Source organism: Haematobia irritans, chromosome 2 (assembly GCF_050003625.1).
Source record: "Haematobia irritans isolate KBUSLIRL chromosome 2, ASM5000362v1, whole genome shotgun sequence".
Taxonomy (NCBI): domain Eukaryota; kingdom Metazoa; phylum Arthropoda; class Insecta; order Diptera; family Muscidae; genus Haematobia; species Haematobia irritans.
The window spans coordinates 123,255,805-123,272,467 of NC_134398.1; the positions used below are offsets into that span (position 1 = coordinate 123,255,805).

The window sequence follows — 16,663 nt, forward strand, 5'->3', positions numbered from 1 at the left end:
ATTTAGCTAAAATTTAAGACACATTAGGCTTCTTAGCGATTTTCTCTTTTTTCCAATAACTTTTCCGAACAAAAAACTTTATTCGAAAAACCAGATAACAAATAAAAATAAAACGAAAAAATATTCGCAGCATTTGTCTTCGGAATAAATTATTGTTAATCATAAACGGTACAAAACATATTATTTTATTACAAAAGAAACCGAAATTTGTTGCATTTGTTTGTATTTCTTTGTAAGTGAGATTTTCGTATGTTAGAATATTATGTTGAGTATGTTCGAATTAACAGAAATCTGTATAACAACTGAGAGAGAAATAATTCATAAAGCTGTAATAGTTCTTTTTATAGTTTTGTTTTGGCACTTTAAAAATGCTTTTAGGGAAAATGTACTAAATTAAGAAATAATGAAATATAATCGTTTGCTCTTTTACTCACCACAGAGCGATTGGTTGGCTTAATGATTGTATTCACGTGTTTTATTAATACATAATATTTATTTATATGTTGTTCTTTCTCAGAAAATGATTCTGTTAGCACTCAGGGGAGAGAGAGGGAGAGAGAGAAATAGTTTGATGAGAAGAATAACGATTGAATATCAATAGGAGTTTCGGTTTACACTGAAAGACGTTCCCCGTTACAATAATGATGGGTATTTAGTTGTTCATTCAGTTAAATTTTTCTGCGAGCTCTATTACAAAAAAAATGTTTGAAAATTATTTGAATTCATTTCACTTTCTTCAATACACCATATCATCTTTTTACTTGTTGCTGATTCTTCACCATAGTGGATTACCTATGCAGTTTGCTTAAGAAAGATACTCCGGAGTCTTGTCAAAGAAGTGATTTTAAACCGGCTATAGTCCCAAGAAATTGTAACGACCCATAATACTTTAAAAATTGGCCAATATTTTCATATATCATATTAGTCAATAGTAATAGCTGAAAGCACGGACTGCACATTGGCCTAGAATTTAGCAATAATTGTTGTTTTTTTTTGGCGGGAAAGGCCGCAATAGATTTTTAGTCTAGGAAGAGTTGAATAATACAAACGTATCATGATTTGGGACAAAATTGATTTTAACCACGAACAATATTCCACTAAAAATAGGGTGGAGATTTGCCGCTGTTAATCGTGGATGCCTATTAGGGGTGCAGCGCAAACTTAAATAATTATTTTCCAATTTATTTCTTAATAGTTGTGGTTGTGTTCGAGTACAGCTTATAATTCTTTTTCCAAAGCAGTCGAAAATTTCATTAATAATGTGAATGTATTAGTCCAAAGAGAAGAAAATACTGCATGAATTTTAAAGGCTATTTTGGTGCCAGAAGGTTGTTAAAATACTTAAAAAAGTTGCCCGATTTCAAAGATTTTGTCTTTAAACTAATGATTTTGGTGGTGATGCCGAACCAAAGAAGCTGAGAATTGATGTAAAGATAACCTTAATACACATTTCTCTTCTAAATTTGAGTTTTGCGTATTTAAAACTAGAAAACAAAATGGAATTGAATTTATTCAGAATTATTAAAGTAAACTTGACTTTAGTTCAACAAAATTTTCTTTCATGTTAAGATACCCAATTTAAAGACGAATCAGTTTACTTTAAAGGCAAACCTACTTCATTGAAAATTTTATCATCTTTTGGACAAGGAAAAAAACTTTATATTGGATAAATGTGTTTTCTATGCTATGCAAAATTTATTTTAAGGATATGAAATCTTTGGCCTATCGACAATATTTTTTTAAGTGCAGATTTCGCAACATGCGAAAACAAGTTAAATTTATTTTTTTATGCTTCGCAGGCCTACAGTTTAAAATTTTTTTTTCTTCAGTCTCATCAAATGTTATTAACAGTTAATATTAACATCCCAGCAAAAAAATTTGGAAGTTCTTCTAAACGCACAACTTTAAAAGCACTTCCAAAAATGTCCTCCCACAGATGTTCTTTATTTTAACTGCGGTGGAAGTTCATTTAAGTCAATTTTTTAATAACTTCATTTTTTCATATTTTTAATGGGAAATCTAAAATTGTATTGTTTCAAATAGGTTAAAAACAGATTAAGAATTAATAAAATAGTACAAATTATTAAAATTTTGCCGAAAAAAATGCTAAATCTTTTCTAGAAAAATTGCGAATTTTTGAAAATATTTGATGTCAAACGTTCAAGACAAGTGTTATAATTCACTAAAAATCATTAAAAAAATTTTAAATTATTTATTCGTCAAAATATTACAAAATTTCTTAATTTACATTTAAAATACTGAATTCGCATCACACCTTAAGGAGTGATGCAAAGTCAGTGTAACGGCTTTTGAAATGGTGGACATCCGTCCCATGACAAGCCCATGTTAAATTCATCGCTTCTGCGTCAATTTTGCACCACTTCACTACTTTTTTGGCGACGCTTTTTTTGCTGGGATATCATGTTAAGAATACTTACGGACAAATGTACCTAACGAATTACTAAAAAACTATTTGTGTTACTTGAATTGCTACGTATTAAGGTTTAACCTTTTGTTATTAATAAGTATTTATGACCACACGTTATTTTAATTATGAAAAATATAAACAAAATTTTTGTGCCATTTGGTATAAAAAAGTTAATTTTTGAGTTCATTATATTTCCCATGTTTTCTTAACCGTAAACGTAAACAATTAAAATTTGGCTTTGTAGTATTCTTGAATGAGAAGATCAAATTGGATTGAATATCATGATTTTTTTTTGTCGTTAGAAGAAAAACAAAATCTTGCGATTACGAATGTGGGAACAAGGAGGATTACTTTTTATAAATCCAATGCATTAATATTAATCTTCAACAACATCTTGTTTCTAATGTAGGTTAGGTTATGTATTAGGTATAGGTGGCAGCCCGATATTTCAAGCTCACTTAGACTATTCAGTCCATTGTGATACCACAGTGTTGAACTTCTCTCTTATCACTGAGTGCTGCCCGATTCTATGTTAAGCTGAATGACAAGGGACCTTCTTTTTATAGCCGAGTCCGAACGGCGTTGCGCATTGCCGTGAAACCACTTAGAGAAGCTTTGAAACCCTCAGAAATGTCACCAGCATTACTGAGGTGGGGTAATCCACCGCTGAAAAACTTTTTGGTGTTCGGTCGAAGCAGGAATCGAACCCACGACCTTGTGTATGCAAGGCGGGCATTCTATCCATTGCACCACGGTGGCCCCCTGTTTCTAATGTATACATATTGAATTGTTATATATAAAAGAAAATTTATATATGAATCATAAAAGCTGAAATACTCTTTATTATTATGTTTATGACTCCTTTTAACTTGCTGTTCCGATTTACTGAAAAATGGCAACTCTATAAATTTTCGCCATAGAGAAAGCTTTCACTTAAATCGTCTCTTTCAAATATTTTTCGTTTGATGATGAGATTAATAGGCAGCAGCTATCCCAATAAATCTTGTCTTGTTACTATCTGTTCTACTTCTGGGTATTTTACATTTTTGCCTCCTAGAAATTCATTGCAATATTAAAACTTTTCATTTTTTTTTTCAATTTTATTCCAATAACTACCATTTTCATGAAGATCCGTTAGTGTTTCGTTAGCTAACGAACTTTTAAACCGTACTATGGGCATATCTGTAATCTGACCTATACCAGTTAGAACGTAACTGCTGAAAATAATTCAGTTAAAGTTAACCGAAGAGGAGATATTTGAAAATGGCCGCAAATGTGAAATCTTTTTCATATAAAATAAAATATCTGAAAATTCATGAGTGAAACTAAAAGATTCAAACATATTTAAGATATATGGACAATATATCTCCCTCCCTCTCTCCCTCTTTAATATTCTCTTTCTTAAGGCATCTGAGTGCTTTTCTTTTATAAAACCTGCATAAACTTTAACTTTCTCTCATTCTCTTTGATTTTCTATCACATGTGTGATGCTTAAGAGTGTAGTGTGTGTGTTTACCAACAACATTGTTGACCATTTGAGGTTTCTTATACATATGTTTTCTATGATTACTCTCACTTAGAAGCTCTTTTTTTAATGAGAAACATTACAAAACGCAAATGGAATCACATGAAATCTCTTTAATATAAATAGGTATTATCACTGCTCAGTATATCCTCTTCATCTTCTTCGACTATAACTTTATTGCGTATGGCATTCGTCAGATCGTCCATATTGGTAAAGGATGAGGTGGCATAATCGGTTTTATCATCATCTTTGTGACGTCCTCTGAGCATTTGATAATGTTGCTGTTGTTGTTGTTGCTGCTGCTGGTGGTGATGTTGCTGTTGCGATTTCATATGGTGAGAACTGGCATTGGTCGAGTTGCAATTGTTGCTGGCGGAGGAGGAGGAATGTACTTTATCGTTAGATGAATGATGCAAATGGAATATATCCGTTTTATCTTGCATGGGTAGAAGGGTTGGGGACGATAATAATGATGATGATGATGATGCAGGTGGTGGTGCGGTTGGCTGTATGAGGACATTACCACCTGAAGTCACATCTGATACAGATGATGCGCTAGGTGGTTGTTGTTGTTGTGACAACGGAGATATTGATGAGAGTGATGCTGGTGGCAGTTGTTGTTGTTGCTGTGATCGTTGTAATGGAAGTGGTGATTGTGGAGATGTCGGTGATAACATGGGATCGATATGGGAGAAACGTGCATGACTTAGTTTAATACGTCTACCACTACTACTCATATTACCACTACTATTACTACTGCTGCCCTGGTCGCAGGTCGTGGAGGAGGTAGTTATTGAGGAGGACAATAATCGTGATTTCGAGGATTGTTGTGATTGTTTCTGTGTCATATGATGATCGTGATGCGGATGATGTTGCTGCGGATGATGGTAATGGCGATCGATATTACTAGAACTATTTGTTGGTTCCTTGTGTTCTCTAACCCTGGACGCTGTGGCACCGCTGGCCAACATCGTCGCGCCTTTACTATCGATCTGATCCCACCCCTATATCCACGATTCCTACATGGCATTCAGCATTCTCCTACTACTCCCACCACCTCGGTGCGGACTGTATTCATCGCGATCAACAAGGGGAGCACCACGTCTTGTGGTGGGCGCCGATGGAGGTAAGTCTCTGGGATCGATAACACGTGCCGAAGCACCACTCGCATACCGTCCTCCCCGCAACTCATCTCGTTCATGCATCAAATCGCCATCATCCATAAGCCGACTGCCTCGTGACAAATGACCATGGACACTGCCGCCCACAGCACCCCTATGGGGTGGATAATCCGCAGCATAGCTTCGTTCATCCAATAGTTCTTCATTGTTCAAATCGTAATGCATGAGATCACGTTCACGCGCATGTAAACGCTCTCTTTCGCGTTCACGTTCATAACGATCGCGTTCCCGTTCTCTCTCCATACGATCTCGCTCATAGCCGCGATCATGATGGCCCACAGAGGCTGGACGACGATTGTGTGAATAGGAAGTACCTCCTGTAAATTATATATAACAAAATTTCGATTAATATTTTTTGCCTTTGCAAATCTCGCATAAAAACGAACTCAAAACTTTGGAAGGGGCTGGGGTTAGTTGGGGGGATTTTGAGAGGCGGTTTTAATTATTCAAATTGTAAAAATAACTGAAGCATTCATAAATGCAGTAGTAGAGTAGTAATATTATTATTATTTGGTTTTAATTATTTATTACGTACGTATTGTTATTTGAATATTATTTTTTAATAATAAAAACAATTTGTTTTTTTTTTTTCTCTCTGTAGTTTTTTTTGTGGAGGGGTTTAACACAAACTCACTTCAAACTCATTATGATAGAGAAAAAATCAAAACAAAAAATATTTTGTAAGTAAAAAACATTAAACGAAACAAGAACAATTAAACAAATTAACTTAAGCAACTTCTAACGAACGTAACTATGGGTGTATGATGAACAATTAAAAACAATATATATATTGTAAAACGAACTTTTGAACGCTACTGTAAAGTCTTATTGATCTAAGGGCATCTAAGGACTGTTGTGTTCTAGTATAGATCTTTGAACCTATGCTAAGTTTGTTTGACTTTTATGACAAATTTGAAGTAGAAATATAAGGGAAATAGGTTTCGCACTATGTTTGTGTAAAGCTATTTTGAGTACGCATAAAATAATGTTGAACAGGATTGTGGATGGGATGTTGAACAGGTCTTGTTGGGGATCGACAGGATTTCGAATGTTTGTGAAGAGAAAAATTTTCCGAGATCAGAAATCGATTTTTTATCGATTTTTATTTAAGTATATTAGATGTAATGACTGATAGATATTAATTTGCAAAAACAAAAAAAAAAGGAAAAAAAAACAAGTATATACGGCCGTAAGTTCGGCAAGGCCGACGCTTATGTACCCTCCACCATGGATTGCGTAGAAACTTCTACTGAAGACTGTCATCCACAACCGAATTACTTGGGTTGCGGTAACACTTGCCGATGGCAAGGTATCTTAAAACCTCCTAGGTTAGGTTAGGTTATGTGGCAGCCCGATGTATCAGACTCACTTAGACTATTCAGTCCATTGTGATACCACAGTGGTGAACTTCTCTCTTATCACTGAGTGCTGCCCGATTCCATGTTAAGCTCAATGACAAGGGACCTCCTTTTTATAGCCGAGTCCGAACGGCGTTCCACATTCCAGTGAAACCACTTAGAGAAGCTTTGAAACCCTCAGAAATGTCACCAGCATTACTGAGGTGGCATAATCCACCGCTGAAAAACTTTTTGGTGTTCGGTCGTAGCAGGAATCGAACCCACGACCTTGTGTATGCAAGGCGGGCATGCTAACCATTGCACCACGGTGGCTCCCTAAAACCTCCTAACACCGTAATATATACCACATAGTCCATACGTGGTATATATTAAACTAAAAACGATTAAATACGTATATAATTAAGTTTAAAGTTTCTATAGAAATAAAATTTTGACGAAATAAAATTTTGACAACATTTTCTATAGAAGTAAAATTTGGAAAAAATTTTCTATAGAAATAAAATTTGGAAAAAATTTTCTATAGAAATAAAATGTGGAAAAAATTTTCTATAGAAATAACATTTTGACAATGCTTTCTATAAAATTAAACATTTGGTAGATTATTTTCGGCTCTAGTGGCAACCATGATTATGAACCGATATGGACCAATTGTTGTGTGATTGGGGATCGGCTATATATAACTATAGACCGATACGGACCAATTTTGGCATGGTTATTAGCGGCCTTATACTAACACCACGTTGCAAATTTCAACCGGATCGGATGAATTTTGCTCCTCCAAGAGGTTCCGGAGAACAAATCTGGGGAACGGTTTATATGGGGGCTATATATAATTATGGGCCGATGTGGACCAATTTTTGCATGGTCATTAGAGAACATATACAACACCATGTACCAAATTTCAGCCGGATCGGATGAAATTTGCTTCTCTTAGAGGCTCCGCAAGCCAAATCGGGGGATCGGTTTATATGGGGCCTATATATAATTATGGACCGATGTGGACCAATTTTTGCATGGGTGTTAGAGACCATATACTAACACCATGTACCAAATTTCAGCCGGATTGGATGAAATTTGCTTCTCTTAGAGGCTCCGCAAGCCAAATCGGGGGATCGGTTTATATGGGATCGGTTTATTATGGATCGATATGGACCAATTTCTGCATGGTTGTTAGAGACCATATACTAACACCATGTACCAAATTTCATCCGGATCGGATGAAATTTGCATCTCTTAGAACAATCGCAAGCCAAAATTTAGGGGTCCGTTTATATGGGGGCTATACGTAAAAGTGGACCGATATGGCCCATTTGCAATACCATCCGACCTACATCAATAACAACTACTTGCTTGCTTGTTTCGTTCGGAAGTTAGCGTGATTTCAACAGACGGACGGACGGACGGACATGCTCAGGTCGACTCAGAATTTCACCACGACCCAGAATATATATGGGGTCTTAGAGCAATATTTCGATGTGTTACAAACGAAATGACAAAGTTAATATACCCCCATCCTATGGTGGAGGGTATAAAAAATATTCGATCTACATGTTATCACTGGGCTAACAATATGATGGGTAAACTCTTAGTTCTAATCACGAAATTGATTGATGTCATTAGTTTTTAATTGAAATTTTTCAATCACGGAAATGATAATATCAATCATCGAAACTGTCTTCAATATCAAGAAAAAATCAATTGTTCCATTTACAAATTTATGAAATTCAAATGAATTAATTTTTCCTATTTAAAATTATTTCAAATATTTTTTTCTGTGTAGTAATATTGCAGTTTGACACTCGACCTAATGCCATGTATAGTAGTCAGTGGTGTGTTTCTTTGCGTAATGATTTGGGCTGTTATTGGTTAATCCCCAAGAGACTCAAAATAATATCGAGTAATACTAATGGATATTTAAGCGATGCAGATTTTCATAATAAAAGTTTAATTGCATTAAATTCAATTGAATTTATATTAATTTATTACTAATTCAATTTAATTTACTTTTCATGTTAGCCTGATACCGAAACAGGCGATTAACATTCAAATGTATGATTTTAACTTTCAATTAATTATTTTTTGAGCTTTATGGACAAAGAAGATTAGGGAACTTGATCAATAAGTCATTGAAAAGAAAACAAATCTATACACGCCTGAATGTACATGGTTCCGTTCGGGCGAATGAACTTTTCCACAATTTTAATTTAAACTGGGTTGAATAGAGAGGATACTGTTTACCTTCAACAAGCATATAGGAGCTTGGATCAGTGGATCAGTTCTACAACATTGATGTGCTGTATTTCCGTGGTAAAAAAGGAGCACACTTAAAACAGTTGAAATGTTTTATTTTTTTATAATATTTTTAATTAGAAAAATAAAGAAGTAAAAGAAGTCTTTTTGATTCCACTTATTTTGGTTTTCTGCCAGGTGAATTTTTTGGCGATATATATGCAACCAGAGTTACCGTTCAGAATTTCTAGAAAGTGGCACAAAAAGTGTCACAAGCCATAAAGGATGGCACACTTTTTCATAAAGAAAAGTCAACAATTAAACGCATTTATATCAGTGAATTATTAATTAACCCGAAGATTAATCCGATTTATCCACTATAGAAAATTTTCCATACACTGAAAAAAAAACATGCCGGTTCCAAAGATTTTGTCTTTACTTTAAAAAGTTTGGTATTGATTCCGAGCCAAAGATGCGGAGAATACAAGTAAGGATAATTTTAAGACACAATTCTCTTTTAAATTTGGGTTTTGTGTACTTGCTTCCAGGAAGCAAATTTTAATTTTTCGCTTTTTCAGCTTTTTTCGTCGTATGCTATTAAAGTCCTTTAAAAACGAGTTAACGACAACTTTATTTTCCTAATGAAGACTCGACTTTCAGTAGAAATTATAATATGTTTCAAGAAAAAACGTCTTTAAAATAAAGTGTTGAAAAACATGTCCTATATTTGAACGATTTTTTGCTTTGTGTCAAGATGCAAAAAGACAACAAATTTAAAGACAATTTCAGTAAATTTAAAGAATTTTTCTGAATTATTAAAGTCAAATTGAACTTAGCCCAAACATTTTTTCTTTCATGTTATGATACCCATTTTTAAGTGAAATCACTTAATTATAAGGACAATACGACTTCAGTAAAAAGCTTATTGACTTTTGGACAAGAAAAAAAAAAAAACGTTATATTACAGAAATGCGTCTTCTATGCTAAGCAAAATTTATATTCGTATTTTAAAGACATGAAATCTTTGACCTCACGACAATATTTTTTTCAGTGTACCTACTTTTAGGCGGTAACAGAATACACAGATAATATTATTAAAAAACAACAAGTATAAAAGGCCGTAAGTTCTGCCAGGCCGAATCTTATGTACCCTCCACCATGGATTGCGTAGAAACTTCTACGAAAGACTGTTATACACAAACGAATTACTTGGGTTGTGGTATCTTAAATCGTTTTCTAAATTGTGAGTTAGTCCACACGTGGTATATATTAGACAAAAAAGGTATGTGTAGGTAAGTCTACAAATAATTACGAATCGATATGGGCTTTTGCAAAAAGACAACAAATTTAATGACAATTTCGTTAATTTTAAAGAATTTTACTGAAATTGTCTTTCATGTTATGATACCCATTTTAAGCCAATCACTTAATTATAAGGACAACACGACTTCATTGAAAAGTTTGTCGACTTTTGGACAAGGAAAAAACGTTATATTTGATAAATGCGTCTTCTACACGCAAAGAAAAAAAAAAACGTTTGGAAAACGTGTACCGAAAACGTTTTTCTTTTGTTAGAGTTTTTTGAATTGCTTCGAAAAGTATACACTTTTATCACCAAAAAAAATTCATTTGGTACAAAATTTTTATTTTTTCAATAAAAAAAGTTATTTTTGAACCAAAAACACAGTCCATTTCGTTTATCTCAAACACTGTTCTTTTCTGACTTTAGGTCTTTAATAAGACACATTTTAAAGTTCATAGTAAAATTTAATATAGTAGAATGTAATGTTGAACATTTTTTCGGAATCTTTCGACCATCTCTGGAATATATGTAAAAAAAAAACTTTGGTCCAAGCAGGGATCGAACCCACGACCCTTGGCATGCAAGTCGGACGTAGCAACCACTGCACCACGGTGCCTAACTAAATGTATTTTTCTGTTAAATAAACTTTGTTTAATCGGCTCGTGGGCGCCGCAAGCTATGTTATATAAATATAACTTATATGGGTAATTGTCTATTGATGACTATAACGGCTACATAGCTCAGTGGATAGTGTGTTGGCTTACAAATTGCATGGTCCGCGGTTCGATTCTCCGTCCAGGCGAAAGGTAAAAAAAATTTAAAATTTATAAAATCGTATAATTTCTTCTACATTGCTTGTATTACAGAAAAAGGTGCTAAGAAATAAAAAACTTCGTGGAAGTGAGAAAGATGTGAGGGAAAATGCAATTAGCCAGAAAAAAAAATTTTTGAGTTAGTCTTTGTGAAATTGTTATTACATCCTTTATCATTTATCACAAAAAGAATATACTTTTCTTCCAAATACACTTCGTTTCAACGAAAAACAAATGAGAAACGAACTTTGTTTGTCTAAAATTTCGTTTGGGAGGACAGAATTATTTTTTTGCGTGTACGCTAAGCAAAATTTGCATTCGTATTTTAAGGACATGAAATCTTTGGCCTCATGACAATATTTTTTTCAGTGTACATTTTGACGTCGTGAATAGTGGAAATTTAATTGAAGTGGATATCCGTACAAAGGGTGGAGGGGGGGTGTGTTTTTTAAATAATCCTTTAACTCAATATCACACGTTCATAGGCATACACATAGAAATAATTGGAGAAGAAGTGTTTGTTAATTCTACAGTGTATTTTTCTACAGGGTTTAAATTAATTATACAACAATTTTTTCATTTGTGTAGGGCGTTATATTTCTAAAAAAAAAATTATTGTACAAAATAACGTAAAAGTGTTCCGAACTAAAATGCTCTAATCTTCAAGTATATTTGGTATTTGGGTCAATTGACTAAAGGTCAGTATTTCATACATAGAGAAAACACCTGTTCCCTTCGGTTAAAAATATCAAAATAAACAGCTGGGAGTATAAACCAAAAAACAGCTGGTTTTGACATTTCAAACCAACGAAAGCTTTGTTTTCGTTTAGGAGAAATTGAATCTTTTCGACTGCAGGAAACTAATGAACAAACATTCTAAAGAGGATTAATGGGGTTGGTGATATGGATATATAATAATAAAAAGAATTTTTTTACAATAAACAAAAATATTAAAACAAAAAATATACAGTAGCAATAATGGGAATTAAATAAAAAAAAATAAAATAATTCAACATCATTTTACCATTATGATGCTGTACTCACTAAAAAACACACACGCACACATAAACATCAACAATACACAGACGACTCACATACACAGTATATGGCAATTGGTACTCGTGTGTATGTGTGAGCATAATTTTTGACAACGATTTAATGCGAATCGGACAATGCAAACAACCATGTTTATGTTGGCTAAACATTGACGAGAAGAGTGTAGAGTAGAGTAGAAGTAGAAGAGCTGATTTATGTAGAAGAAGTAGATGAACATTGAAAAAAATTATATCACAGGAAAGGTTGACAACAAGTGTTTATGGTATAGTGAACATTTATGTTTTAAGGAACATACACACACATAAATATATAAATATATTTTCTGTTGTTTTGGTTTTTTAGACATTTTTCTATAATTCTATTGTTTCATTTAATTTTAAAAATAATTTTATTTTTTGTTTTGACATTTAACATAAACACAAAAAAATGTAATACACAATACAAAATTATAAGGCCACTCAATTACGTACGATCCCGGGAGTAACTAAAAATACACAAAAACCAATAAAAGAAAAAAAACATAAAAAAAACATTAATTAAAAAAAATTAGTAAATATATTTTTTGACAAAATTGTTACAAATACATAGTTTGTTATCGATACATTGGAGTCGATTTTATCCGACTCATTAATACTCAACACCAATCGAGAGAAAAATGTCAGATAATTATAGCAGTCGTTTTCAGCCGAGGAATTTTAATTATACATAATTTTAATAGTAAAGTTGTATGAAACACATATTTGTTATATATTCCCATTTCTATTTTGTCTTTACACTAATAATTTTGGAGTTGATTCCGAGCCAAAGAAGGGGATAATTGAAGAAGGGATACCTTTAAGACACAAGTCTCTTTTAAATTTGAGTTTTTTGATAGAGTACTGGCAAACTATATTCGTGCAGTTTCCAATTCGTTTTTATACAGATACAGATCAATAGCCAAGACAAAATATGACCATGAAAGCACAACAGAATGGATTCCGAAAGTTATATCAGTTCCATTCATTTGTATTATTTGAATCAATACAAATTTGAATTGAAAGCTGTCAACTTTAACATAAATTTTGATCAAGGCATAGAAGTGAATTCCAAACGAACAGACGTAATTTTTTCAGTCAAGGGTACTGCACTTCCTATGGAGTAGTTCTGCTACACTTATATTAGAACATTGCTATAAACATCATTTTGCACTCATTTGAAATAGAAAAGATGTGGCACTAGCAGTCAGGGTAAATTGTTCATATAAAATTAGAGATAGCATATAGAGAGGCTTCCTCAGGGTTGCCTTTTATATTTCGGCATTAGAGAACACAAACAAATATTAGTCATTGAAAATCGCTATATGTGTTTTTTTTTTTTTGAAAATATTCCCCATGCATGCAGTAGGTAACGGATATAAGCACATCTTACATAAGAAAATTATGCATAAGAAAGTCGTTAAAAACACCATACCCTCTGTTTCTTTTGAACAATATTACCTACAAGAAAAAAGCATATAAGAAACAAAATTTGTGAAGTTTTCTGAGTTTCTTATCCGTTATGCTATGTTCCCACCGACTCGTTTTCCTCATTCGTTTTTCCTAAACACTTCACCGTTCACACCGGATTGAGATGTTTTAGTTTGACAGTTACCATGGAAACTAGAAATTCACATTTACTCGAAATTCACATATATGCAACCTATGTCCAAATAATTACCGCGAGCGCAAAGGGAAAAAATAATTTATGTTATTTTCACATGCCTAAAAGCCTTAGGTTAGGTTAGGTTATGTGGCAGCCCGATATATCAGGTTCACGTAGACTATTCAGTCCATTGTGATACCACAGTGGTGAACTTCTCTCTTATCACTGAGTGCTGCCCGATTCCATGTTAAGCTCAATGACAAGGGACCTCCTTTTTATAGCCGAGTCCGAACTGCGTTCCACATTCCAGTGACACCACTTAGAGAAGCTTTGAAACCCTCAGAAATGTCACCAGCATTACTGAGGTGGGATAATCCACCGCTGAAAAACTTTTGGTGTTCGGTCGTAGCAGGAATCGAACCCACGACCTTGTGTATGCAAGGCGGGCATGCTAACCATTGCACCACGGTGTCTCCTTTGTTTATTCTTTTTTTTCTATGAAACTTATTTCAATATTTTGACATATATTTTGAATAAGGTATGTTATTCGGGGTATATTCCAAATTAGGTGGGTTCACATTCTAAAATTGACGTGTTTCGGAGGAAAACTTGTGTTTTGAACTTGTGTTTTAGTATGGCGAAAACGACATTTCAAAAAAAAAACATTTCAAACCCCAAAACATGCTTGGTGAGAACACCGTATTATCTACTGTATAAATTTTTGCATGCGATTGAATTGCCGAAGCAGTCTTGCCACTTTGATTGAAGTATCTCCAAAACATGCATTCTGAACGCACGAACAGCTTCTTCAGAACGCACCAACCGCTTCTTCAGGTGCCAACATAATATGTTCCACATATTATGTTGATCCCACTAATGACTAAGGTTATTTCAATCTCACATGACGATCTTGCAATATCATAAGCCGCACAACATCAATGGTTTCCGGAACAACCAATCATTTGGACAAACTACGAAATTCGTCTAGGAGAGAACTACCACCTCGCCTGAATTCACCATTCCATCGATAAACTCTGGTCATTGATTCACAGATTCATCGTCAAAAAATCAATTAAGTTCATCGCTGCACTGTCTTTGAGTTAATCCACGTCGAAAGTTGTAAAAAATAATCGTACGGAAAATTTCACGATTTAAATCCATTTTGAAGCTTTTAAGTTGCCACAAACAACACAAATAGCGCTTCAAAACGAAATTGCAAAACTTTACGATAGAGCTATCAGTTGGCAGATTGAAAACACATTCCCACAAACAACGGCAACTCTCGTAGTTATGTACTGCAAAGGACATAATATACCAACGGGGGTACTGAAATTTCCTTTGATGACTGTGTAAAATATTTCGGAGTTTTATTGGACAAGAAGCTTGAGTTTACAAAATCGCAATAGTGAAAAAGTGGCGACTAAATCCAAAACTTGTGCATTGGCTACATACGACAGTGGTGTTCTAGCAGTGTTGCCAGGTTGGGGGTTTCCCCCCAAATTTAGGGTTTTTTACACGTTTAGGGGGATTTTTAGGGGTAACATTTATTTGGGGGGATTTTTGGGGGTAAAAAAATATCCTAGATCTTATAAAGTGGAGCTATTCTCAATAAAATTTGGAACAATTCTGGCATGAATTTTGAGAAAAAATAAGGGAAGTCAACCCATATTTCTAAATACAAGGAAGTATGCAATGACATTCTTGTTTAAACGCATCTGTTGCAGGGGCATTTTTAATATTTGACACTATTAAAAACAAGGTTAGGTTAGATGGCAGCCCGATGTATCAGGCTCACATAGACTCACTTAGGGACCTCCTTTTTATAGCCGAGTCCGAACGGCGTTTCACATTGCAGTGCAACCACTTAGAGAAGCTTTGAAACCCTCAGAAATGTCACCAGCATTACTGAGGTGGGATAATCAACCGCTGAAAAACCTTTTGGTGTTCGGTCGAAGCAGGAATCGAACCCGAATTTGTGACAAATGGTGTAATGATTTTATCTAATGATTTTTATTTACTTCAAAAGAAAATTTTTAGCAATAAAAACTTATTTTGTCTAAAATTTTGTTCCTCAGAAAAAATTCTTCTTTCAGTTTATATATATGTGTTAAATTTAATTTTTAAAGTGTATCACTACAGGAATTTTTAACGAAGTTTTGGGTCTCTTTTTGTACTATTTACATACTTAAAATTTTTGGGGGTTTTTGAAAAAAGTCTAGACCAATTTAGGGTTTTTTTTCTTAAGATTTGGGGGGAAGAATCAAAAAATACCTGGCAACACTGTGTTCTAGTGTGGTGGGGAGCTTTTCAGTAATCGGCGATTTGAGTTCAGCGAACGGTGCTGTTGTGTATCTCAAACGTCTTTAGTAAGCCAGGTATAAATTCTCTTAATGTCATGTTGCATTTATTACCTTTAGACAAAGTGTTAGTTGCAAGAATGGCTGTAAGTTTTCCGACCCATTTGTAACAAGGAATTTGTACACTTCACTTGTGCGTCCAATCCTTGAATATGGGACCCACAGTATAAAATTCATTGCAACCGTGTTGAATCTGTACAAAAGCAATTTCTACTGTTTTGTTTACGTCGCAACAACTGGACAAATCAAACCATGAATCCAAGAAAGACTGTCACTTGTCAAATTACCTACACTGAAAAGCAGACATACCATGTACCATATCTATTTTATGGCTGATGTTATTAATGGTAGATTTAAATGTGAGTTGCTTCTTAACAGTATATCGTTCAATATACCGTTAAGACCTACTCGTAATTTTGAGCTGCTTTGCATTCAGTACTTTCGTACAAATTTTGACAATCACGATCCTGTTTGCCGATTACGTGATGAATTTAATAAATACTATAAATATTTTGAACTTTCTTGAGATAAATATAATATAAAAAGAAATAGAACATTATTATTAATACGTAGGCATAAGATACCAATTATATATATGTATTCCTGGATTGTCCAGGAATTTCGTCTTAAGAAGTGTCCCGAATCTTTCACAAAATTTGACCGGAATTTCAATTACTTGCAATCTAATTTTACTATGACCAGATGTTAAACATAATTAAAAACAAGTAAGTAAAGTAGAAAGTCGGGCGGGGCCGACTATATCATACCCTAAACCACACTTACTGAATTAGTAA

At 33.9% G+C, this 16,663-nt stretch overlaps 1 protein-coding gene across 1 annotated transcript in view; it reads right to left on the reverse strand.

Moving 5' to 3' along the window:
* Positions 1-1,004: 1,004 nt before the first annotated feature.
* Positions 1,005-16,663, reverse strand: part of Ca-beta (Calcium channel protein beta subunit) — a 111,059-nt gene continuing 95,400 nt past the window's right edge. Inside the window, 1 exon segment of the mRNA XM_075296079.1 lies at positions 1,005-5,451. Within this exon segment, the coding sequence (XP_075152194.1) occupies positions 4,067-5,451 (1,385 nt within the window). The 3' untranslated portion in view covers positions 1,005-4,066.